The sequence below is a fragment of the Taeniopygia guttata genome, chromosome 1 (assembly GCF_048771995.1).
Source record: "Taeniopygia guttata chromosome 1, bTaeGut7.mat, whole genome shotgun sequence".
NCBI classification, from domain to species: Eukaryota; Metazoa; Chordata; class Aves; order Passeriformes; family Estrildidae; genus Taeniopygia; species Taeniopygia guttata.
In genome coordinates, this window is record NC_133024.1 from 114,842,420 (window position 1) to 114,867,733 (window position 25,314).

General features: G+C 46.3%; 1 protein-coding gene across 16 annotated transcripts in view; it reads right to left on the minus strand.

The window, feature by feature from the left end:
* GART (phosphoribosylglycinamide formyltransferase, phosphoribosylglycinamide synthetase, phosphoribosylaminoimidazole synthetase) overlaps positions 1 to 25,314 on the minus strand; it is a 38,292-nt gene that overhangs the window by 12,582 nt on the left and 396 nt on the right. The window contains exons 2-17 of one of the 16 annotated variants that reach the window (XM_072936082.1): positions 22,895 to 22,969; positions 22,722 to 22,787; positions 22,472 to 22,536; positions 20,002 to 20,057; positions 18,113 to 19,814; positions 15,473 to 15,621; positions 9,866 to 9,961; positions 9,111 to 9,285; positions 8,375 to 8,486; positions 7,126 to 7,194; positions 6,239 to 6,364; positions 5,621 to 5,708; positions 5,152 to 5,237; positions 4,418 to 4,586; positions 3,669 to 3,900; positions 405 to 499 (exon numbers count right to left, since the gene is read on the minus strand). In XM_072936082.1, coding sequence (XP_072792183.1) covers positions 405 to 499; positions 3,669 to 3,900; positions 4,418 to 4,586; positions 5,152 to 5,237; positions 5,621 to 5,708; positions 6,239 to 6,364; positions 7,126 to 7,194; positions 8,375 to 8,486; positions 9,111 to 9,285; positions 9,866 to 9,961; positions 15,473 to 15,617 — 1,393 coding nt within the window. In that variant the 5' untranslated portion in view covers positions 15,618 to 15,621; positions 18,113 to 19,814; positions 20,002 to 20,057; ... (1 more) ...; positions 22,722 to 22,787; positions 22,895 to 22,969. Of the gene's footprint in view, positions 1 to 404; positions 500 to 3,668; positions 3,901 to 4,417; positions 4,587 to 5,151; positions 5,238 to 5,620; positions 5,709 to 6,238; positions 6,365 to 7,125; positions 7,195 to 8,374; positions 8,487 to 9,110; positions 9,286 to 9,865; positions 9,962 to 15,472; positions 15,622 to 18,112; positions 19,815 to 20,001; positions 20,058 to 21,062; positions 21,201 to 22,471; positions 22,537 to 22,721; positions 22,788 to 22,894; positions 22,970 to 23,517; positions 23,534 to 25,314 lie in introns of those variants that run through there. The other 15 variants (XM_072936096.1, XM_072936112.1, XM_072936122.1 and 12 more) reach the window with 15 other exon arrangements.

Genomic DNA, 25,314 nt, shown 5'->3' on the forward strand with positions numbered 1-25,314 from the left:
ATTCTACCAAGCAAAGGAAGTGTGTTCCACATCTATCTCAGGAATTCTACATTTCATAACCTTTCTAAATGTTCATCCCCCAAATGATGGAGTTCACTGTGCAAGAAATACTAATCCATGGAATCAAACTCAGTACTTACTGGTGAAAATTTTGCTTGCATTTATCCTTACACAGTGCTGAACTGTGCCCTCTAACACTCCTGGCATTCAGGAGATGGAGTTTAGAGCCATTTGGGGATTAAAAGCTGTGCATTTGGAATATAATCACAGGCATTTGCTTACCACAGCTTTTCTTGTGTCATCCAGAAACAGGCAGGACACATAAATATGAGCTTTTTATCAAGATCAACTGGTAAGCCTCACTGCCAAGTGACCAAAGCAGGAGCAGAAGGTTCTTGTCTTACCTGACCTTGATGTGGCTGCAGCAAAGGGTTTGATCCTCTGCACCAAAGTGTTCCCTGCTTCAATGTCCACCCCACTGTTCTTGTAAGTCAGGCCTCTGGAAGAGTGGGCAAAAATGGGATGGCAGCTGATTACTGAATGTATTTTCAAATAACATTTACTTCTTTACATCCCTGAGTGCAAGAACTGTGCAGAATCCCATCCTGCTGTCTGAGGAGCTGCTGCCAGGAGCAGTAAATGGATAATTCCAGAGTTTTGAAGATGGTATCAGAGCACTGGGATCATACAGTCAGATCTCAAAATAAAACCAACAAGCAAACCCCTGACAACAAGGTAGAACAGGCAGCATAGACCTGATTTTGCAAGGTTTGAATCCACACAGAATCCACACAGCCCATGGAATCCAAGCTGTGACTGAACCCCACCTTGTCCCCAGCCCAGAGCTCTGAGTGCAACCTCCAGGCCTTGAAGTGTCAGTGGGAAAGCTCCAAACCAAACCAAGCCCAGAAATGCACAGCTGGGTCAGAACAGGGCTAAGCTCAAGTCTCTTTTCCACCCACAAGTCTCAGGTGAATCAATAACCCCCAGGATGCTTCCAGGTTTTACAGCATCTCCTTATCCCTGGAATGATCCCACCACAGAAGCAGCCATGCCTCTTTCTTACTTCAGTGGGTTTTCTGTTAAAGAATATAAAATATATTTCCTTCAAAAGACCCAGGTTCCTACAGTGGGGCTCAGGAATCTAAAAGAAGCAAGCTCTGGGTGGGGTTTATGTAAGATCAACACACTGGTACAAACTGGTGTCACCTGTGTGTCCCCACAGCTCCCTGGGGACACGAAGCACCAGCTCTTATTTACAGAAGAACCTTTCCATTCTGGGGACAGGGACCTTAATGACTTTTCACTCCAGCAAACACAGCTCGTGCCAGTTAAACAGTTGTTATTCCCAGGCTGTCAATGGCATGAACCAGGTGCATCCCTATTTTAGATCCATCCCTGTTTTCTCTCTCCTGTGGATGGGATTCAGCCTGAAGTTTAATTTCTAAGGGTGTAGATTAACAAGGACAAATACAACAAAACAACTGAAACCTATTTAAAATTGACTCAGCTAAACAAAATTAAAAAATCAGTTAATCCACAAAACTCATCCCAGGAACCAGGTCAAGAATTCAGGAAACATTGAAAAAGTCAGAGACAGACACAAGTGCTTACAATTGCACTAAATGTAGTAAATATTTTTGTACTCTACCTATTAAAACTTATTTTAAGATGTGGGAGGTTTTTTTTTTTTTAGGATGAAGTGTATTTCTGTTGTGAAGATCATTGCTGGAATATCTGGGATTGATAAGACTTCAAGTGCCAGAAGAACTGGCCCAGGAGAAGTGTTGCCAGGAGAATCCAAAGGTGTCTGCACTCACAGCATACCCCTGCCCAAAACCTGGCAAGAATACAAGAATTACCCCAGGCAGCTGTTCAGGCTGTGAATAAGACTCAAGGAAATATTAGCCTGCAACAACCAGAGATCAAAGTCAGCCCCTTTCAGTCTGAATATGATAAATGTCCACCAGATTCGCACCATGTTTTTAGGAGTATTTCAAATTTGTTAAATTTTTTTTGCTATCTGCTTTGATCCTTTAAATGGATCTTTAATTCTTCGAATTTTCTGGACTACTTTTTATTAATCATTCTGGCTGTTTTCCTGAGGTGAAATGGCTCAGGATTGAATCCTGCCAGGCTGTCACGAGGAGCTGTCCCCCTTCCTTCACTGAGTCCAAAGGGGGCTTGGAGCACCCTGGGTGAGTGGAAGGTGTCCCTGCCCATGGCAGGAGCAGGATGAGCTTTAAGGTCCTGTCCAACCCAGCCCAGTCTGGGGCTCTGGGACTGAAGCATCCCTGTGCTGCCCCTTCAGGAGCAGAAGGTGGAGCAGCCTCAGGGCAGTGCCCCAGGCAGCGACTGCAAACAGCCCCCAGGAGCCTCCCTGTGCAGGCAGGGATCCTCCAGGCAGGCATTCCAGGCAGGAACCCTGCTGCCTGTGCCTCAGGAACTCAGGAACTGCTCCAAGTGCCTCCTCTTGCCTCACTGACCTGCTTTTTTTCTAATGCTACAAACCCCAGTTCCACCTTGTCACATCAATTGGTCAGCAGATGCAGAGCACTTGAGAGAGAAAGGAGACTAAATGGCAACACCCTTGTTCTTTTAGGAAGTTTATTGATCATCATTTTACAAAATACTAATCAGGATACACTGCCAGCAGCAACAGAATTGTTACTGAAGTGCTTCCCAGCCTACAAAATAACCCCTTAGGAAAAGGTATATGTTGAGAGCTCATTGGAGCAGAGCAGTTTCTTATTAGGTAAAAAATAGTTTAAAAACTGCAAGAAGCTTTTAGGAACATTAAAGAGACAACAGGATTCCTTGCTATTAAAAAAAAAAAAAAACCCACACCCATATGATCTCCAGAGTCTTACAGTAAATACTGTGCCAAGGAATGAGAATGGAAAGAAGTGATGAATCCTACCCTGGTGTTAGGCAGCTATGCCAGTAAAATGTAAATACCAACAAGGTGGGGGGTTTAAGGTAATTTTAACCATTTCTAAAAGCTAAAAAAGAACCCGTAAGCCAGCCTGAACTTTGTTAATATATCAAATCACAGACTCTCCTGAGCTGGAAGGAACACACAGGAATCATGCAGTCCAAACCCTGGCCCTGCACAGACATCCCAAAAATCCCTCCCTGGGCATCCCTTGGCAGTGCTGTCCAAACACTCCTGGAGCTCTGGCAGGTTGGGGCAGGGACCACATTTCATGATATTAAATATCAGACTTCTGGACAAAACAAACCCAGAGCAAAAGCTGTGATCCCAAAACAAACCCAGAGCAAAAGCTGTGATCCAAAATAAAAAACAACCCAGAGCAAAAGCTGTGATCCAAAAAAAAACCAAAAAAACCCAGAGCAAAAGCTGTGATCCAAAGTCCAAGAAGCAGAAGTTGACCTTCCCTAAACCAGGCCTAACAACTGCAGCAACACAGGTCATTCCTGTGTGTTTGTCACTGTAGTTTAACTCAGATTTAGGAGAGCAAGAACATGGATCAGGCATTCAAAATATTCCTCCCTTGGCTGGTCTTGCTGAGGTTGAGTACAAGGATGGGGTTAAAACTTGTCAAGAGTTCCACAAAATATCAACACCAGTTATTAGCATCAACCAGGGATGTGCTTAGATCCTTTTCACCCCAGTTACTGCCACGTGAGGGATCTGGAATATCTACCTGGATTGCCTGAGGAAGGCTATGGCCCGGTAGCCAATGTCCCTCCTGTAGATGGCCCCCTGGAAGTGGATGGCAGCCACCCCCAGGTTGGCCTCCTGCAGCGCCGTGGGCAGGTCCTCCTTGATGGCCGTGACCGTGAGCACTCTGCCCCCGCTGGTCACCACCCTGCCATCCTTCAGGGCTGTGCCTGCGTGGAACACCTCCAGGCCCAGCTGCTTGGCCTTAGCCAGCCCTGTGGGTGTTGTGAAAAACATCAGCTCTTGGTTAGAATGTTCTCAACGAAGAGAGACCGAGCACTTCATGTCTGAAAAACTACAAAGTCAGGGTGATCCTGCTGGGAAATGGGAATAAAGATGTAAAAAATACCTCTGGAGGAGAGACAAGTCTACCTGTGTGCTCAGGGATGTGGGAGGAGGTGTTTAGCTGACACACATCTGACTCCAGCTGGGGTTTGTGCCTCAGTGGCACCCAGAGCACAAAAGGTCAGCATCAGCGTGACCCAGGAGCCCTGATCACAACCACCTGACTTCTGCAGGCGTTAAATATCAATGCTGTGCCAATATCAAATTACAACAGCGTGGAGGACTGAAAATACACCAAAATCAACTGAGATGTGTGAAAATTCAGCTGCTCTTGCTGGCCCAGAAGCAGGGTTTCTATGAATCTCAGTTGCAGTGATTCACCTTCAAGCAGCAGGAGAGAGGCCAGGGGGGGAACGAGCCTCCTGCAGCTCCTCCTGCTCTATTTACCTGTTATTTCCAAACCCTTGGGATATGTCCCTGGGTAGCCTTGACTAGCCATGACCACAGTCACAGCTGCACTGTCCTCTTTCCAGGCTGGCATGGAGCTGGCCAACCTCCTGTTGATCACTGCCTGCATAACCTCGTACAGGTCACTCCTCAGCAGGGGCAGAATCACCTGCAGAAACACACAGCAGCAAATCAAACCAGGTCATTGTCTTCCCCGGCCTTGAAAAGACACCAGTGCAGCTGTAAAAGCAGCACTAAACATGCCCACATATTGTACTTTCACACATCAGACATGCAGTGTGTAAATCTGAGAGCCCTTAAAAATACTTGTCCTTGAAGAGAATTTCTGTGGGTAAAAGAATTGCTGCATATGGAAAGGAAAGGGTGAGGACAAAGAACTTAATTTGTTCTGAAGAATAAAAATTAAGAGTTTTGTTCCACTTGTCAACAGGGAGCAAGGAAAAATCCAGAATCCATTCCAGAAAAGACAGGGAAGCGCTGAGCTCGTCTCAAGCTGACCTTTGCAAAGCCCAGACTTGAGTCCAGCCTACTGAAATGCTCTCTGGAATGGAACAATTTCCTGGCAGAGCTTCTGCCTTGAACAAAGAACCCAAATATTTTAAGTCTTGGTGATTTAAAATTCTGATTATTCACCCCAAATCTAGTTAACAAAAGTGGTAGATGATCACAGATTTTACTCCTCCCATAATGCCAAATTGTACAAAATAACTCACCTGACACTCTGGGTCACCAAATCTGCAGTTAAATTCCAGAACTTTAGGCCCATCTTTGGTGAGCATTAATCCAGCATAAAGCACACCTGGAACAAAAAATGATATAAAAAGATCTGTCAGGAACTCACTTGTTTTGAATCTGTTGATAACAGGGTTTAAAAGGCTGCCACCTGTGCTCAGTGAATTTGAGAAATGGTAAAAAGAAATCAGACATAAATAGTTGTCACAATTTTACAGCTTATTTTGGAACATTTTCCTTTCTGTTCCTCCTCACTTGAGGAATTATCCCCTGTTCATGACCTCTGTTGATTTCCGTGGACTCTGAATCAAGGCTCTGGTACCAAAATCAGTTCTTAATAAATTAAAGCTGTTTCCCTTAACCTCCAGTGTGAGTTAGGCTACAAAGAGGGGAAAACAAAATAAAAGGTCGTTCTCCTTATGATTACAAATCCCAAAGTTCTGTACATACCCAAATAGGGGACACCTTCTTTCCTCATGCCATCAACAGTCTTCTGAAGAACAGTCTCTCTTATCTTCTGCAGCAAATCTTTAGAAATCTAACAAAAAATGATTAGAAACCAGTGTTTGTAAAAAGGCAGGGCTTGGTTTTGTGTTTATAATTCTTGGATGGTCTCTTGCTCACTCCAATGGAAAGCCCAGAATGTTTTTCTCTCTATTTCTGCCAATAGAAGTTCCCTATCAAACAAACCCCAAACTACCTCAAGCCACAGCCAAAATTCACCATTAGCTTTGTTTGGAACAAAGCAAAACTCTGAGTTTAGACCTTTGGTTCTGATGAGCAGCATTTCACAACACTTAAATCACAATCAAATACAAATTTGCAGACATAACCCTGCCTTCTTTATAATTCCAAGTAATTCAGTGGAGACACCCTCCCCTTCAGAGAAATTAGTGGAGCTGGGATTTTACTTGTCCATGAGCTTTAGGCAGCTCTTTCCATCCAGCAGAGCCCATTCCCTCCTGCTCCTCATGCTGGAATTAAACATTCCCACAGGCTGTCAGTGGCAGCTGGAGTGAAACATCCCCTCATCAGTCCCTTTGCCCGTCCTTATCAGTCCTTCCTCACCTGAGGAGCTGGGGAATAAGCTCCCATCCCTCCTGTGTTGGGGCCTTCATCTCCATCCATCAGCCTCTTGTGGTCCTGGGCCGGGGGCATGGGAGCAATGGTGACACCATCACTGAAACACAGGCACTGAAACAAGGACAAGAGTTAAAAATCCTGGATATGGTTAAAATTAAAGTGCTATTAGTGCAAATAGAGTTGATTTTCAGTGTGACAAAGGGATATTTGAGAGGTTAAACTCTGCCTCCCTGATAAAATAAGTGATGGGATCAAGGCATTTGTCTTTTCCTCAGGAAGCTGGGACTCATTTAGTGTGACCTTCCTTCAGAAATCAATAAAACCTAGAAAAATGGTACCATCAGCAGTTGCACTGAAGAGAAATACTCAAAAGGTTTTAAAAAAATTAAAATACTGAATGATGCAAATGACTTTTTCCTTTCCCCTCTCAGCCCCTGCCCTGGAAGGAAGGCATTATATTCCTTTCAAGACTTTCTTTACCTTGCTTATAAAGCTATTTACTTGTATTTATAAATTTAAATATAAAGCTATTTACTTGTATTTATAAATTACTTATATAGCAGTTGTTTTTATCCTCAGTATCTTCAGAATAACAAGGCTGCTGGCATCTTCTGGAACTGGATGATGTTGTGCACTCAAACTGGGTAATGCTGAACTAATGGGAGAAGTACTCAAAATAATTTTTACAATGCTAATTCTAAAACCAGCAAGGATCCAAGATAAGCCACACAGCTGTCTCTAACCAATACAATTTTATTTATAAGCAGGGAATGGTTTTAATTTAACTGATAAAATCCTCCACTTTGTAGGTGAAGGCACTTAGGGAATCCCAGACAATTTGGAACCAAAGTCTTACAGTGAGATGCACTTACAGAAATTTCTTCTCCTTCAAGACGCTCTTCAACAACAACAGTTTCCCCAGCTGTGCCAAAACTCTTATCCTACAGTGAAACAAAATCTCTTTAGTTCTGTTTCAGTTTTAAACTACTGAAAATGCAACAAGAAAAAAGTATTTTTAATACAGCCAAAAATGCAGCACAAGTTTGAGATGATTAATCCATTCTTCCCCACAGGGATGTCAGCAGTGGTGAAATCCCCACTCCTCTCCTCTCTTTATTCTTAAATAAATGCAGGGTTTATTAGTGAATATTTTCAAATGGCAGAGGGTATTTGTGATTAATGAGCAATTCCTCAGGCTCTGCCTTCTGAAATTCACCCCAACAGCAGTGACAGCGAAGTCTCCAGTCTGCACTTTCACTGGATAAAAAAGTGCAATTTTATGCAACACATAGGAAGGGAGCAAGATTCTCATATGCCAGTGCAATGTTTGAACATTGACTGCATGTTCTGGATAATTAAGAAATTAAGAACGACCAGCCCACACTGCCAAGGTGATTTTGGGTGTCTGGAAATCTCTGTCTCACAGGTTTTTGTAGAAGACATTGGACTCTGTTCAGACATGAATTTTGCAGTGACCATAGACCCCCAAAATGTGACTGCAGCACCCATGCTCTGACTCCTGAAGCACAAGTGTGTCACAGAATGTGTCCCAAGGATCAACAGAGCTCCATGGAATTTCAGGGTGCTGTGCTGCTGACACCAGCTGAGGGCCTGGGCTGGGAGCCCCAGCTCTGTGCTCCTCACTGGGCAGATAAAATTACTTCATTTGGCCTCACTTCAAATCTTGATGCTCTAAATATATTTGTGGAATATCCTTTCTCAATGTGAACTTCACTTGAAATAATCCCAGCAGAATTTTATTACACACTGAAATGCAGTGCTTGGTCCTAATGGTGCTTGTAAAGATCCACCTCAATCCCTGAGGGGCACCTCCTGCACTGTGGGACCTCTTGGATTGCAGGAGTCTCATACAGTGAAAAAAAAAAAGGAATTGTATCTATAAATAAGTGAAATAAGGGTGCTTTTCATGAAGAATGGTTTTATTTTAGCCTACAGGAACTGCACCTCAAGCCATAAATAAAACAGAGTTTCACAGCTGGCCAAATGAACGGGTAAAAGGTTTGATGTCTTACAGCCACATTCCTATGACATGAAATAAGGAATATCTGTGGTGCTCTGAGGTGGTGAAGAGCTGATTTGGTGTGAGACATTCCTTCTCACCTGCATGATTTCAGTGACAGCTTTGCAGGCCTGCTCCTTGGTCGAAGCCACGATGACTCCTTTGCCAGCTGCCAGGCCACTGGCTTTGACAACCAAGGCAGGGAAGGTGGCACTGCCAAGGCACAGGACAGACATTCAGCATCAACAGTCCTTGCAAGGACATTTTGAACATTTCAAGAGTTGAAAATCAAAGTACTTCTCAGTTTCATGGCAACCTTATTGAGTAACACACAAATCACACCAGGCTCCTCTCATTATGCTCTGCCTGAGAAAGGTTCCTGCTTCTTTTCCTCACCAGGGAATTTCCTGACTGTTCATTACTGCTTTCCATTTGGGAATTTACTCTTGTATCATCTGGGGTCACCTGGCTTGCACTGTGATGAGGAAATCATCAGCTGCTGAGTAATTCTCCAGGTTTTTTGGTGGAGAAAAGGGATAAGAAGGCAGCACAGATGGCTCTGGGCTGCTCCCTGCCTTTCCCCAGCAGGCAGACTGACAAAAAAATAACAGCTTGTCCTACATTCTCCTGCAAAGAACTGAACTTGCACTCCATTTGAGAGCAGGAGGAACCATTTTTCTCAGACTTGCAGCAGTTTGAGAGAGTCATGGTAGGCGATCCTTTGAAACCTGTGCAGATGTTCTATCCCAAAGGTATGGCTACCTGAGCAATCATTGATTGGTTTGGCTATCCAGCACTCTGTCAGTAAGAATATGTCTAAAATGCCCAGAATTGTACCTGTTGATAAAGGCACATGCTGCTTTGGGATCAGTGAAGGATTTCCATCTGGCAGTGGGGATCTCGTGACGATCCAGAAAGGCTTTGGTAAAGCTCTTACTGGACTCCAGCTGAGCTGCCTTTGCTGTGGGGCCAAAACACTTGATCCCAGCTGCTGTCAAGTCATCCACAATTCCTAAACACAAAACATGTCATAAATCTCCAGATGCTTTGTGGGAGTCAGCCCAGCCAAGCCCAGGGCTGCACTGATTCCTTGGAGCAAGAATGCCAGGAATAGAAGTCATCTGTGTCTGCAGTGCCTGCTTTCCTCCCTAGAACCAGGAGCAGTAACCCTGCACCACTGCAGGCCCTCAGGATGCACTGGGTTTGGGAAGGGATGACAATCCCCCCTTGGTTTATGACTCCTTGGAGCTAAAAGGTCAACACGAGTCTTTGGTGAAGATGCCAAAAGGTTTAAGCAGATAAACTATCAGCATGTTTATAATTAGTTGGTTTTTTTTAACCAAGACTCAAATTATAATTATTTCAAAACATGAAAACTCCATAGGAACACCAAAACTGCTTTCTTGCTTACACACTACCCTTCAGAAATTCCTTTTCACCTCAGCACAACTCTGGATTCCCTGAAGAGAAACTGCTCAGAGGATCTGTTTTCATTCAGACTGGAGACACTGCTGAGTGACGCACAGATGAGGACTAAAATTTACTTTCTTCTTAAATGCTGAAGGCTGTGATTTCCAGCTTTTGTCTCTTACCAGCAGCAAGAGGAACCTCAGGACCAACCACCACCAGCCTGATGTCCTGGTCCCTGCAGAACTGGGCAACAGCAGCGTGGTCACTGACTGGAACAGCTGTTGGAGACACAAAACAGGGGAAAATCCCATCCATGGGTGCTCCTCTGTTGCTATAGGACATGAGAATGCACAACGTGAGCCACTTGTCACTTTGCAAGGTAAAAGAGAAAGTTTATTTTCTGACTCTAACTTTTATACTTTTCTAAAGGTGACAGTGGATTGGAGAGTGAATGGGCCACCTCTCCAAAGACATGGGACAAAGCACTAGTACATCAAGTTTCTCTACCCCCACGAAGGAATGTAAAATAACACGTTATTTACAGAAACTGTGTGGGAAAGTTTCCTAATAAAATGTAAACTCAGAAGGCTTTAGAAAACTCAAGAATTAGGGCAACACTCCTCAGCACTGAGTTATCACAGAGCATCACCAGCCTCCCCTTCTGGGCTGCCAGGTCACTGGGAACCTGGAGGAGTGAGGCCCACACTGACAGAGACTCACCCAAAACCCAGCCCCAAAACCCAGGCAAAGGCTCTGGTTGGACATCCACTGCCATAAATCACAGATTCATGGAATGTCCTCAGCTGGAGGGACCCACAGGGACCCCCCAGTGCCAGACCCCACCAGCCCCACCCTGTCCATCCCTGGCAGCGCTGGCCAAAGGCTCCTGCAGCTCTGGCAGCCTCGGGGCCGTGCCCATTCCCTGGGCAGTGCCAGCACCTCTGGGGAAGAGCCTTTCCCTGGTTCCAGCCTGAGCTGCCCTGGCCCAGCCCCAGGCGCTCCCTGGTGCTGTCCCTGGCCCAGAGCAGAGCTCGGAGCTGTCCCTGCGCTGCCCCTCGGGAGGAGCTGCAGCCCCGGGGAGCTCTGACCTCAGGCTGCTCCAGGCTGAGCTGCCCCAGGGACCTCGGGGGGACCTTCCCCACCTCCACAGCTCTGTCAACCCACCTTGCTCTTGAGAGTGGGGTAACAAAAGCTCTGGGATCCCCTGGGCTGCTAGCCAGCAAACTGGTCTGACCCCTGGGAACACCCGGTTGGCCAGCACAAGCAGCATTGCAAAGAATCCAAGAAAACAAAAAGACCCCAAAGGGAAAATAAAATATCATTTCTTTCCAGCAAGTCTCCTCCCTAAGAAGGGTCACCATGAAGCTTTGCAGAGGTAAGACCAGGCTGGATGGGGCTTGGAGCAGCCTGGGACAGTGGAAGGTTCCCCTGCCCATGGCAAGGGTGGCACTGGATGGGCTTTAAGGTCCCTTCCAACCCAAACCATTCCACAATTCTGTGTTTTTATGATCTCGGTGCCAGGAGGGTGTTGGGGATGAAACAAACAGCTGGTGGTAGAATTCCAACTCATCTTTTTTCTTTTTTTTCTTTCTGTCTCTAGTGCTATCTAAAAATTGCACTAAACTGAGCCCTCTGAAAGCAAGGGGAATCAGAACTTTTTTTTTTACATTATGTTAATTAAGAAGGACAGTGTGCTGTCATCATGGCTGAGGATATGTGGGCTTGGGCTGTTACAACCATTATCTTTCCAAAAACAAACATTCAATGTGATGACACTTGGAATGCCCCAAACTGTGCAAACAAAAGAAATGTCCTGCACCAAAGACAATAATGCCAATCCCATGATCCAAAAGTTACGCAAAAGGCCCTGCAATTCCCCTGGTTTATCATGAATAAATAAAGCCAAGGTCTGCAGAGGAGGGGAACACAGATCCAGAGAGGCAGAAAAGAGAGGAGCCCAACGTGGATTGGCTGCTTGTGCAGGGAGGAGACTGCACACAGAAGGCACGGTGCTGGCAAAGGGAGCACAGAATCCCAGGATCACCAGGGCTGGAGGAGCCCTCCAGGATCACCCAGTGCCACTCAGCATCACCCCAAACCCTGTCCCCACGGGCCACATCCCGACTCCTTTAGGACACTGCCAGAAACAGTGACTCCACTGACTGGGCAGTTCCTTCCAAGGCCTGGCCACTCTGCCAGGGAAAAATTGTTTCCAATCTCCAATCTGACCTCCCCTGGTGTAGTTTAGGGCCATTTCCTCTTGGCCTTTCCCCTGGGACATGGCAATGCACTGGGAGCTGATGGTCTCCTCCAGCCAGTTTCTGGGGTGTGATGAGAGAAGAAGGGGATGACAGGATTTGGGTCAGTCCCACTGTGCTCCCCCTACCCTGGATGAAGAAATTCATTGAATTATTGAACTCCAGACTTGTGTGGGTTGGGAGGGACCTCACAGCCCACCCAGTGCCACCCCTGCCATGGCAGGGACACCTCCACTGTCCCAGGCTGCTCCAGCCCCAGTGTCCAGCCTGGCCTTGGGCACTGCCAGGGATGCAGGGGTTGCCACAGCTGTGCCAGGGCTTGCCCACCTGCCAGGGAACAATTCCTTCCCATAAAATTTCCAGATTCTACAACAGAATCTACATTTTGGTTATAGATTTACCCTGTTCAGGTGGGGTGGGGGAACACCCAGACAGAACACAAATAAAAATCAGCTCCTTGGCACCTCTTTAACAGCCCAATTATTTTGTTCCACCAAGGAAGGCATTTGACTCCCGTGTGCAGCTGATGCCAGCTGACTTCTGGCTCACCCAAAAGCACAACACACCTGTGCCAGAGACTCCCCCACACAGGGAACAATTCCTGCCCAAGATCCATCCAACCCTGCCCTCTGGCAGTGGGAAGCCTTTTCCCCTTGTCCTGGCACTCCAGACACTCCTGTCCCTCTCCAAGCAGGGAAAGGAGAGAGTCTTAAGTCACCCCAGGTTTCTTGCTGCAGGTCTGATCTCATGATACGAACAGTGAGTGTGGCACAAGATTTACACGATGGAGAAATGTCCTAACAACAAACAGGAAAGAACAAATCGTGTTGTTTATCTATGATTTTAACTTTCCTCCAAAGTGCCATTTTTCTTAAGTTGTTGACTGAAAGGGGACATTTCTGTAGCTGTGTTTGAGTGCTTAAAACAACAGCTGAACATTCCTTTGGAACCAGACAGGAGGACCCTGGCCCGAGGATTTCAAGGGTGGAGCTTAAATTTCAGAGCACAAGTTACACTGAAAGGTAAAATGTGACAGAAGGAGGTGTCAGGATGATGAAGTCTACTCACAGACACACCTCTTCATTCAGCAAGCCATTGTCTGGGCCTGCACCAAAACTGCCCTGATAAACCACCTAAATTAAATATAAACCTTATTTAGGCACCCAAACTAAATCCCACTGTATTGCTGGAAACAACTATCAGCTCAGATCAACCACAATTTTTTTTTTTCTTACTTGAGTACAAAGTTTTAAATTGAGGCTATTTGTAATTTTCAGCTCACTTTCTCATGTTTCAGTAATCACCCAAGACCCAGAGCTGCAATCCTAATTAAAGGCAATTCCATGACCCAGGAAGGGAGAATGAACTTTCAGAGCAAAATCTTGATTATACCAGAAAACTCCCAGAAACCAGGGAAGGAATTTTCCAGATATCCCAGGTATTGAGGCCCACACAACATAACAGAGCTCAGGTGCTTCTGTAAGGCAATTCCCCATTTTCCACCCTGAGTTAAATCAAGGCCCCAGTGACAGCACTGGAATTCCTGAACAGGTGAGACAAATTCTTTCCTTAAAAACGCACATAAGTCAAACTCTTCATAAATTCTAGGTTCTTCCTGGGGTGGTGAAGATTTCCATCCCAAGGCACAGGTGAGCCCATGTGCAGAACAAAACTATTTATTCCACATTGAAATTTCATAGATCTGGCTCAAGATCAAGCATTTTCCACTACTGGTGCAATGTTTTTTATGAGATGAAAGAGAGAAAAAGTTTAAAAAAGGAGTTTAAAAAGGCACAGCTTGAAAAAAAAAACCTTGAATTTCCATTCCAGCCTGGCACTGACCCATTTAGCACAAGGGTAGAGGGGATTTTTTGACTCTGATCTTGTCAAGCTCTTCTTTCCAGGCCTCTCCTCAGAGGCCAAACAGAGCAAAAAACCTGGAATGAGGAGCTCACTCATGATGCTGTGACTGGACAAAGAAATTCAGGACAAAGTTGTTTCAAAAGCTTGTAATTAAGCATTCCAAGGGAATTCTATTCAGTAATTACCTGCAGCACTCATGTTTCCACATGAGACAACAACACACAAAGCTGCTCCCACACCAGCACAAGAGCAGAAAATGGATGTGTCTGATCCACACTCACATGCACCCTGTGTTAACTTCAACTCCACATGTTCTGAAGGGAAAACTGAAGTTTTAGGCAGGTTAAAGCCCCTAAATCAGGATCAGTTGTGTAAAGGACACAGCAGTCTCTGTGGTCTAGACTGGTTCTCTGGGTGTCAGCACCTCAGACCAGGCTTTTTTGAAGAGCAGCTCCAAATTTTGGATGCTCAATTTGCAACATCTGAAGCTTGATTTCTCAAAACTAATAACTATGAAAAGTCTCAATTACAGCCAGTCAGAGCTTAATATGTTAAACTAAGAGCTCCAATCAAGCAGGCAGAGAAATATTTGAAAATAACCTTGATTTATTAAGGTCACCAAGACAAAGGTATGAATTTATGCTCACAGTGACAGAGTGCTCTTGTCACAGGCTGTGGGGTTCATGGGGTTTCAACACACTTCTGAGAGCACAAGAGGGAATTTAGATGGCAAACACAGCAACTATCCTCAGTTGGATTCCCAGAGGAAAAGCTCTGGCTGAATCCTCCAAACCCAAACCTAAAGAATGAGACTTCACAGTTGAGATCTTATAAAATTAATTACACACCTTACACAAGGCTTTGTTCAGACACTTTTTTTTTTTTTCTTCTTAACTATGGATATTCTCAGTTCAGTCAGAGAGAAAAAGAGAAAGATTTCTGCCAGGCTAAGCCTGGGAAAAAGTCCGGGAGGAATATAAACAATTATTATCTCTCTTTCTGTTCATATTGTTTATAGATATGTTCTACCACCATGTGCTATTCATAGTGCACCAATGGTGTGAAAGGTTTTCACTTTGAGACCAATTTCACCTTAGAGATCCTGGTTATAACAGAGGAACACTACTTGTTAATGAAGTTTCATTCTTTGCCTTCTGAACTTGGAGTCATTTTATTCCCATCCCTGCCTCAACAGCGACACTTAACTGCATCTAAAATCTATTCACATGCCCAAAACCTTAAAAAATGGTAATCCATCATCATTATCCATCATCAGTTTGTTTATGGGTTATGTTGATTTATGGGGCATTGCTTTAAAGATGAGTTGGTTAAAGGTAAAAGGTTTTATTTTTAAAATTATTTTTATTTTTGGGAATAGAGATTTTTTTAGGGGGGTATAGGATTTTTTTTTTGTTTAAATTTTTAATAGGATTGTAGTTATATACATTAACCAGTAAATCTTAAAATTAAAAAATACTTACATGAGGGAACCAAAACCACTACAAAAAAATTAATATTTCCACCCAATTTCAAACTAAAACCACCACAATCATCATCATCATTATTTCATTATCATCATTATGCTTTCACACTGCCAGCTGTGATTTCAGCACAGCAACATCCTGGTTGGATGACCAAATTTAAAATTGGTATTTTTTTTGGTTTTACCTGAATTGGAGATTTTCCCGTTGTCAGCTGTGCCTGCGTTTCCTGGAGCCACAAAGACGTGTTTGACGTGTGGGGACTGGGCCAACTTCCAGGCCAGGGCGTGCTCCCTGCCCCCGCTGCCGATCACCAGCACCCGCTCAGCCATGGCCCTGCGGGAAAGCAGGACAAAGGAAAACAGCTGGAATGAGCTGGGGAAGGCAAGAGATTCATCAGATACACACTAAACTTCATCAGTGATACACACTAAACCTCCAAGGCTGAGCGGACCCCGAGCACGGCAGGAACCCGTTCAGAAAAACCATCCTGGGTCTGATTTGAAACTGCTCCCACTTATACAGAAATCTGGGATAGAGGAAAAAAACCCAGCTGAGTGATCAGGCTGGGATTTGCAGCCTAGAGATTCACAGAAAAGATGGTTTGGGTTGGAAGGGACCTTACACCCATCCAGTGCCACCCCTACCATGGCAGGGACACCTTCCACTGTCCCAGGCTGCTCCAAGCCCCAGTGTCCAACCTGGCCTGGGACAGGGATGGGGAGTCCACAGCCTTTCTGAGCAACAATTCTTTGGAAAATCCAAGCCTGCAAAAGTCAAAGCCCTTCTGATGTACCCACTGTATGAACACAAACTGTTTGGAGCTGGATGGGGCCACTCAAGAGATTTTAGAGGCAATGACTCAAAAGCTCTGAACACCTCATGGAAAGGAAAGCATCCAAGCAATGAGACAAGGAAGTAATTTCTAGCTCTGGCTTTCCTTGGAGAGAACAACTACAAGGCCAGCAACAGGTGGAAATAAAAAAGGAGCTCACTCACACAAGGTAGAATGGGGTATCCACTCCACTCTCCCATTTGAGTGAGGTTTGGAGGAAAAACACACGGACATTCTGCTGGCCAGTGGGAACAGCAGCATGGGTGACCACGTCATCACCTGGGTGTGCACATCCAGCTTACGCACGTGGGGCTCACAGCAAAAGTACAACGTGTTCTCTGGGCAGCTCTGGAAGCCTCTGCCCCCTGAGATTTTACTGCTCTGTGTACTCTCCACATATTTACTGATGGAAGAGTTCACTTGCACTGATAAAATCCACTAGAATTCACAAAAACAGTAAAGAAAGGAAGGAAGGACATAATTTATAAAGTAATTATGTATGTCCTTATTTGGAGCTAAAATAATAGTTTGGGTTGGGTTGGGAGGGACATTAAAGCTCATCCCATTCCAACCCTGCCTACCATGGACAGCGACACCTCCCACTGTCCCAGGCTGCTCCAGCCCCAGTGTCCAGCCTGGCCTTGGGCACTGCCAGGGATCCAGGGGAATCTGGGAATTCCATCCCAGCCCTGCCCACCCTGCCAGGGAACAATTCCCAATTCCCAATCTCCCACCCAGCCCTGCCCTCTGGCACTGGGAGCCATTCCCTGGCTCCTGTCCCTCCATCCCTGTCCCCAATCCCTCTGCAGCTCTCCTGGAGCCCCTCCAGGCCCTGGCAGGGCTCTGAGCTCTGCCTGGAGCTTCTCCTCTCCAGGTTGAACATTCCCAGCTCTCCCAGCCTGGCTGTAGGGATCAGCTCCCATTCTCCCACTGCTGGGGGGAGGAACAGAGCCCAGAGAAGAGCTCAGGACTAAAGGAGCCACGAGTGCCCCTGATGTAGTCCCAGCACACACAACACACAACAGGGTCACCCGCTTCACACAGCCGGTCACTGACCTGCCCGTGGCCAGTGCCCGGCTGAGCTCAGAGCCCCCTGTGCAGGAGGGCAAGAGGGCAAGACAACACAGAATGTATCTTAGAAAAGGGGGAAAAACCAAACAAAATCCAGGGGATTTCTAAGGAAACAGCAAAAATGAGCCAAGGCAGGTTTTCAGATAAGGCAGGGATGTATGTGCCTTTCTCCCACATCAGCTGCTACAGCTTGACTTGACTAAAGCTACCCTGGTGAGGCAAAATATCTGCATTAGGCAAAACATCCCAACGGAATAAAGTCAAAATAAATGTGGATAAAAGGATAAACTACAGAAAATTAATACTGAGTTGTTTGCTATCAAATAAACAAGCCAGAGCTAATATTTAATGGTAGTTTCATGCTGGGGGAGACCAAGAGGTTTTTAATCCAGAATTGGGTCAAATGTAGATATTGCAAAGTTACAGACATGTTTTAGTTACAAACCTCCATGATTATTTGCAATAAAAAAGCTCAGGCCAGGCTAAAAGAAAAACAACCTGATAATTATCAGTTATTGTATAGATGTTTGGGAAACCATATTATGCTCAACTCTTTTATGTTAAAACTCAAGCAAGAAGGAAAAAGAATGAGGGATACAGCAAAAGGGGTGAATTAGATAAATACAGTAATATAATAGTAAAGTAGAAGAACATTGATTACACAGCAGACAGCTGTCTCCTTGAAGTTCAATGAGCATTGCCAGTGGTGTCCAGAGCCAGTGGCCACAAAACACAACTTTTTAATGCAAATTTTATCAGTAATAAGTTGAACTATACACAACATGATTTTCTGGGGAAAAAAAAATTCAAAACTTTTAACTTTTAAAATGGTAAAAAAATTTATAAATTTTTAAACATCAATTTAAAAACATCAAAACTTTAAACCAGGATGATTTTAAACCCAAGAGAGCCCCTACTCACTGTGTGCTATGTGTACCAGGCTGAGGAGAGCAGGACTCAGGAGCTCAGAGGTACAAAGAGAGCAAACATTGGCAGCCCCTGGTTAAAATGTTCCTGCACCAACATTCCCACCCCACTGATGACCCTGCAGCTAGCCAATGGAAGGAATTCCAGCTGGGAACAGGGGACAAAATCTTCTCTACAAAGCTCTAGTGGTGAGAGGCTAAAGCTTTGGAGGACAGGAGCAGCTCATCCTGTTGTTTCTAAAAAGAGCAATAAATTCTGGTCCATTCCAGGTTTTTGTTTGGGTTTTTTTTCAGTTAAAAACTGTTCATTAACCAGCTTATGAACATTCTCTTTGTATCTAAAAATCAGGATCTGCACTTTTTGCAATAAATAAAAATTAGTCTATGTTATCAGGAGCATGGTAAATAAGGGGTATGATGCAAATTATCATGGAATGCTTTGGGTTGGGAGAGACCTTTAAATCTCATCCCATCCCACCCCTGCCATGGCAGGGACACCTTCCACTGTCCCAGGCTGCTCCAGCCCCAGTGTCCAACCTGGCCTTGGGCACTGCCAGGGATCCAGGGCAGCCACAGCTGCTCTGGGCACCCTGTGCCAGGCCCTGCCCACCCTGCGAGGGAGGAATTCTTAATTCCCAATCTCCCATCCAGCCCTGACCTCCTTCCTCTTAAGGTCCTTAAGAAATTCACACTCCACTAAGCCCACACTGCTGATCAGCACAGCCTGAAGACTCAGCAACACTGTGGCCACCTCAAGGGACTCGCCACGATGGAACTCACTCCAAGAGTCACCTCCTTTACTTCCCTGAACTAACACATCCTGGCACTACTGTCAGATGAAAGAATTCATCACATACAGAACAAATTTTTCTGTGGGAGCGGTAAACAGAACAAGCCATGTCTGCTCCTGTCAAATAATATTTAATCATTTTATATCAAAATGTGAGTGAAGATTAAGTTTCACACATTTGTTTTGAAGCTCAGTGTTATTTGTGCATCCCACTATGGTATCCTAGCAACTTTTATTTAGGAATGTGGCTTGAGAAGAACTTGTGGTGGCAGTGCCAGTTTTGGAGGCTCAGATGTAGCCATGGCAGCCCCTGTTTTATTTTACACTGACACTCAAAGATGTCACAGGGCCCCTCTGCTGCCCAACAGGACTTCAATTTAAAAATTAACATCCCAAGAGGCGACATTCCTTTTTATTTTTGTCACTAATTCAGCAGTCAAAAATTTCTTCTCTAAAGAGCTAAAGTCATTCACAAGGTAGATATTTACTCTCTGAAGATTATCACACCCCCGGGATTTTTGGAAGTAATGTGTGAAATCCTTAAATATCCCAAACCGTGGGATGTCATTACCTTCTGCACCCATTGTCTGCTTTGGTAAAGAAGGAGGAGATGTTTCTTTAAAGTATGTTTTAAAATGAAGATAAGGGACATTTCAGAAGAGGGTCTGTTGTTAGATCCTTATATGAAGTGAAAACAGGAAAGAACAAATGAGTTAATCACTCTGTGTATTCAGGAGGAGATGAGGCAAGGACAGAGTGGAGACGAGGAGATTCCCAGATCTTATCCACGAGGATGTCAGGACAAAGTCAGCAGGGAGAAGCATCAGCTCAGAGACCTTTATCCTCACTGCAGGAAGGCAGCTGGGGCTCTCCAACAAACCAGGGAACTCTTCCTGGTGAGCAGGGCCTGTGGAGCAGAGAAAATCAAGTGAGGGAGGCAAACCCCACAGTCCTGAGAGCCCTCCCCACCCCCATTCCTGCACAGGGCACAGGGAGGCTCCAAACACAGGGAGCAGTGACACGAGGCTACTCAGGTGCTGTCCCTTCCTCTGTCCCTTCCCAGGGACAGGAGCCACTGACCTTCCCAAACTTACCCTGCGCACACACCTGGAGGTTACACTCACTCCTTGTCTGCTTTAGGAACAGAACTCTGTAAGAAAACATAAACTCCTTAAGCAATTTATTCTCAAGTGTGATGCAAGATACCTAAATATTCAATCTCAGCTGGGTGGAGTATTTTAATAAGGCAGCACTTTATCAGCTCACCTCAAACTACAGCAGGAAAGGTGCAACTACAATCAGCTCTCTGCACTCCAGCACAAACAGCAAAGCTCACTGCTTCACACAGTACATACATTTTTTTTAATTAAGCTCCAGTACTGTTGGTTTCCTCTGTGCTCTTTTTTTTTCCCAGCACTGGGATTCAGGAGAACTCATGCAGGCATCCAAGTTTCTTTAGATCAATGACACAGTCCTTCGTGTGTCTTAATTCAGGGCCAGGTTGGACAGGGTGTCTTAATTCAGGGCCAGAGTGTCTTAATTCAGGGCCAGGTAGGACAGGGCTTGGAGCAACCTGGTCTAGCGAAGGGTGTCCCTCAACAGAGCAAGGAGCTGGAACTGGATGAGCTCTGAGGTCCCTTCCAATCCAGACCACCCTGGGAGGCAATGAGCTCCTACCCTTCTTAGAGCTGAGTCTGAAGAATGGCCCAGCACTTTCCCAAACACTACAGACCCAAGCCCAGTGTCTCTGTGAAGGTTCAAATCCACAACTCTCAGCCCTGGAGAGGAGCTCTCATCACTTGGCTTTGGACTAAAGGACAAGGTTCATTCTTCCTCTTGCAGTTAGGCAGGAGAAGGAAAAAAAAAAAAATTCTCACAGGAGACAGGAAAAAGCCCAAATTAGGAAGGCTGTGTAGCTCCCACAGAGGGCTGTGTGTTTCTGACTCTAGCAGTCTGAGCTGTTTATAAGTTTCAGGGTTTTTTTCATAGAGCTGTTATGGAGTAAAAGAATCAAAAGAAGGGATTGGAGAAGAAGCCAAAACTTGCAACTTCTTCCTCCAACTTCCTTCAACTTCAAACTTGAAACTTTCTCCTCCCAACTTCAATTCCCTCCTAGGATCCACCCTGCCATGCTTTGCTCAGCTCCCAAACTCACCCACAGCCAGGCCGTGTGGCCCCCAAGCCCCCATGGGCTGAACCCAGCTCTTGTGCTCTCCAAATTAACCCACGGGTTGAGTCTCTCTGCCCATCCTGAGTGCTCCCAGAGCTCGGCACGCAGGAGGAGAGCTCCGAGCCAGCCTTCCCCTCCCAGGGGATCTCTGCCAGCTGCTGGCCCCCGTTCAGGCTGGGGATGTGCAAGTTGCAGGTTCAGCGACTGCGGGTGCACTGGGGGCTGAGCTGCCCTTGCTGGGGCAGCTCCCCATTGGTCCCACCAACCTCTCCCCCTGCAGGCTCTCCTTCCCTCTCCCTCCTGCCTGTGCCAAGGGAGTGCGGTCACTTGGATCAGGAAAACAATGCTGAAAAGCTGACACCACGATGGTAAGCAGTGCAGCAAAGTAAATATGTCTGTATGGGTATATAAAGGAAATACTCCTAGCTTAGTGAGCTGAGGGGTGAAGGATCACCCCAGTGAAGACAAGGGAAGCAGCAGCACAAGACAGCCAGGGAGGGTAAAGAGCAAAGCCAGCTGTGCCCTTGGGTCATCCTGATGGCTCGAGGTTCCAGGACACACTGGGTGGCTGTTAATTTCTTGGGGTCCAGAAGGTCAGGGTGACCCCAAGATTGTAAAGAGTCTTCGCTTCCTTAGCCCTATGCAGCCAAAGAAGGAGCCTGAAATGTGTCCAATTGCGCATTCAAAGTTGTTTATTTCTTCTTATCTAAATATTCTTTCTCTGACCTGCCAAGCTCTGGCTAGCAAGTCCACCATAGCAGTCTGCCCTCGAGCCTCGGGTGGCTCCCACCTTATATTCTCAAAACTACGTGTACCATGTTGGCAGTTCCTGTACCAATACCTAAAATCTATGTCAGACAGTGTGTCTCTACCTTAAACCAATAGAAAAGTGTCACTATCACAGCAAGTCATGGAGGACAAAAAGAAGAAGATGGTCAGACATGCCCAAATTCCTCCATTTTGTACCCCCTTGAACCCCATCCTAAAAATCCCAAAATTCTACTTTTCCACCCTGTGTGAGTTCAAATATCACACTGCTCAAACCTTTGTGGCTTGTAATTCCTCATACAAAATTGACAGCCTTCTCCACAGGCCAAAATCGAAGCCACAGGTGTTTTTGACTTCATGCCAGGGTCTCTGAGATCCCTGCCAGGGTCTTGAGACAGCCGGGGCAGCCAGAGGGATGTGCTGGATTCCAACAGGTGGTTGCAAGTTTGCATTCCCATTCCCACTTTCTGCCCCAGCCTGTCCTTGGTCCCAGGCAGAGACACACCAGGGAACCAGGGAGGCAAGACATCCACCTCTCTCTGCATTTTTTTCCTGTGCAGCTCACCGCCAAGCCAAGTGTACGGGCAGCTCTGAGGCACAACAAAAAACAGCCATAGCAACCAAACCTGCAAAATGGCCAGAATCCCACAAGGGAACTGCAGGTTTAGGCTGGGGAAGGATTAGGCTCATCCTGAAAGAAAAAAACACAGCCTTAGAAAATTTTTCATTTCCTCAGCCTTCAACACATGAAGAGCTGCTTAAGTAGGTTGGAGGCCTCCAGAATCTTGTGGCAATTATGATTTGTAGTTAGAGCTTTGGATTAAATAAGCTTGCTTAACTCATGTGTTTTATTTAGGACAAATTCCTGGCTCTCACCTGGTCATATAGAATCATGAAAGGTTTGGGTTGGAAGGGAACTTAAAGATCATCTCGTTTCACCTCCTGCCATTCAGTGTAGTGTAGAAAACAAAATAAAAGAAAAAAAGGCATTATTATATGTGTCTTTCATGGCCTAAGCTGAAGCTCTGCAAGACAGGCCCCAGACATACCTGTGTCCAGGTATGATCCTCCAAACAGCTGGATTTGGCATTTTTCTAGGCAAAACATTCCATCAAGTTTTGCTGCTAAAAAGAAATAGGATCATAAACTTTTACAACCACCCCCACGGTATTAAATTTGACACCTCAAGCGATGTAGGATGCTGCAAGCGTTTTGTATCATGAAAAATACCCTTGAAATGCACTTTCTGTGTTATCCTTTCAGCTATATACCCAAAATTGTGGCATAAGTATTAACTCTGCTCATTAATTCCAATATCTACTGGATATTTTTTTTAAATGCTTAAAAAGTTGGTAAGCCCCCAACTTTGCAAACAGCTGGGAAAGAATTCAAGTGAATCAAAGTCCAAAAGCAGAGACGTTCTAAGTTTAATATTTACTTCAAGCAAATATTTCACCACTTTGGCCGTGAAAGCCAGGCTGTGACGGGATTGCTGTGAGGGCTGTGAGAGATGAGTAATGTCACAGTTGACTCTCACAATTAAAATGTAAATATCATGTATATTTGTTAGGGGAAGTTTTATAGATTTATAGCTATGTTCTACCACCCCTTGTGCTGTTATCAGGGGAGTTTGGGAAATTTGGGAGGGTGGGATTGTTACTGTGGCAGTTACCTGGTCTCCAATCGAGATGTCAGGAAAGTGATTTCCACCACTGGACAGTGAAGGAGGAGGGGATGGGCAGAACTTTGGGAGGGGCCAAAGGGTTCAAAGCACGTGGCGCGGAAAAAAATCCTTTGCTCCTGGTGCCGTAATATTTTTTCTATTCAGTCTTCTGTTGTATTTTGATAAAGTTTTAATTTTTTGAAAGCGAGTATCATTTCTCACAAGGCCAAGCCATGAGGGCCATGCCAGGAGAGGATGTGCCATGAAGGGGATGCCGTGAGGGCCATGCCCTGAGGGAATTGCTGTGGGGGCTATGTTGTGAGGGCCAAGCCATGAAAAGGATGCCATGAGAGGGGTGCCATGAGGGGGCTGCCATGAGGGTCAAGCCGTGACGGCATTTGCCATGAAGGAGGTGCTGTGAGGGCCATGCCCTGAGGGAACTGCTGTGGGGATTATGCTGTGAGAGCCAAGCCATGAAGGAACAGACGTGAGTGGGATGTTATGAGGGGGACGCCATGAGGGGGTTGCCATGAGGGCCAAGCCATGAAAAGGATGCCATGAGGGGGGTGCCATGAGGGGGCTGATGTGAGGGTCAAGCCGTGAGGGCCATGCCCTGAGGGAACTGTTGTAGGGGCTAAGCCATGAGGAAACTGCCATGAGGGCCAAGCTATGAAAAGGATGCCATGAGGGGGCTGCCGTGAGGGTCAAGGCGTGAGGGCATTTGCCATTAAGGAGATGCTGTGAGGGCCATGCCCTGAGGGAACTGCTGCGGAGACTGTGCTGTGAGAGCCAAGCCATGAAGGAACAGACATGAGTGGGATGTTATGAGGGGGGCGCCATGAGGGGGCTGCCGCGAGGGCCAAGCCATGAAAAGGATGCCACGAGGGGGGTGCCATGAGGGGGCTGCCGTGAGGGCATTTGCCATTAAGGAGATGCTGTGAGGGCCATGCCCCGAGGGAAGTGCTGTGGGGATTGTGCTGTGAGAGCCAAGCCATGAAGGAACAGACATGAGTGGGATGTTATGAGGGGGGAGCCATGAGGGGGCTGCCGTGAGGGCCAAGCCATGAAAAGGATGCCATGAGGGGGGTGCCATGAGGGGGCTGCCGTGAGGGTCAAGACGTGAGGGCATTTGCTATTAAGGAGATGCCGTGAGGGCCATGCCCTGAGGGAACTGCTGTGGGGATTGTGCTGTGAGAGCCAAGCCATGAAGGAACACACATGAGTGGGATGTTACGAGGGGGGCGCCATGAAGGGGCTGCCGTGAGGGCCAAGCCATGAAAAGGATGCCATGAGGGGGGTGCCATGAGGGAGCTGCCGTGAGGGTCAAGCCGTGAGGGCATTTGCCATGAAGGAGATGCCGCGAGGGCCATGCACTGAGGGAACTGCTGTAGGGATTATGCTGTGAGGGCCAAGCCATGAAGGAACAGACATGCGTGGGATGCCATGAGGGGGGTGCCATGAGGGGGCTGCCGTGAGGGCCAAGCCATGAAAAGGATGCCACGAGCGGGGTGCCATGAGGGAGCTGCCGTGAGGGCCATGCACTGAGGGAACTGCTGTAGGGGCTAAGCCATGAGGAAACTGCCATGAGGGCCAAGCCATGAAAAGGATGCCACGAGCGGGGTGCCATGAGGGGGCTGCAGTGAGGGTCAAGCCGTGAGGGCATTTGCCATGAAGGAGGTGCTGTGAGGGCCATGCCCTGAGGGAACTGCTGTGGGGATTATGCTGTGAGGGCCAAGCCATGACAGGGATGCCGTGAGGGGGGTGCCGTGAGGGAATCTGCCCTGAAGAGCGGGGATGCCCCGTGAG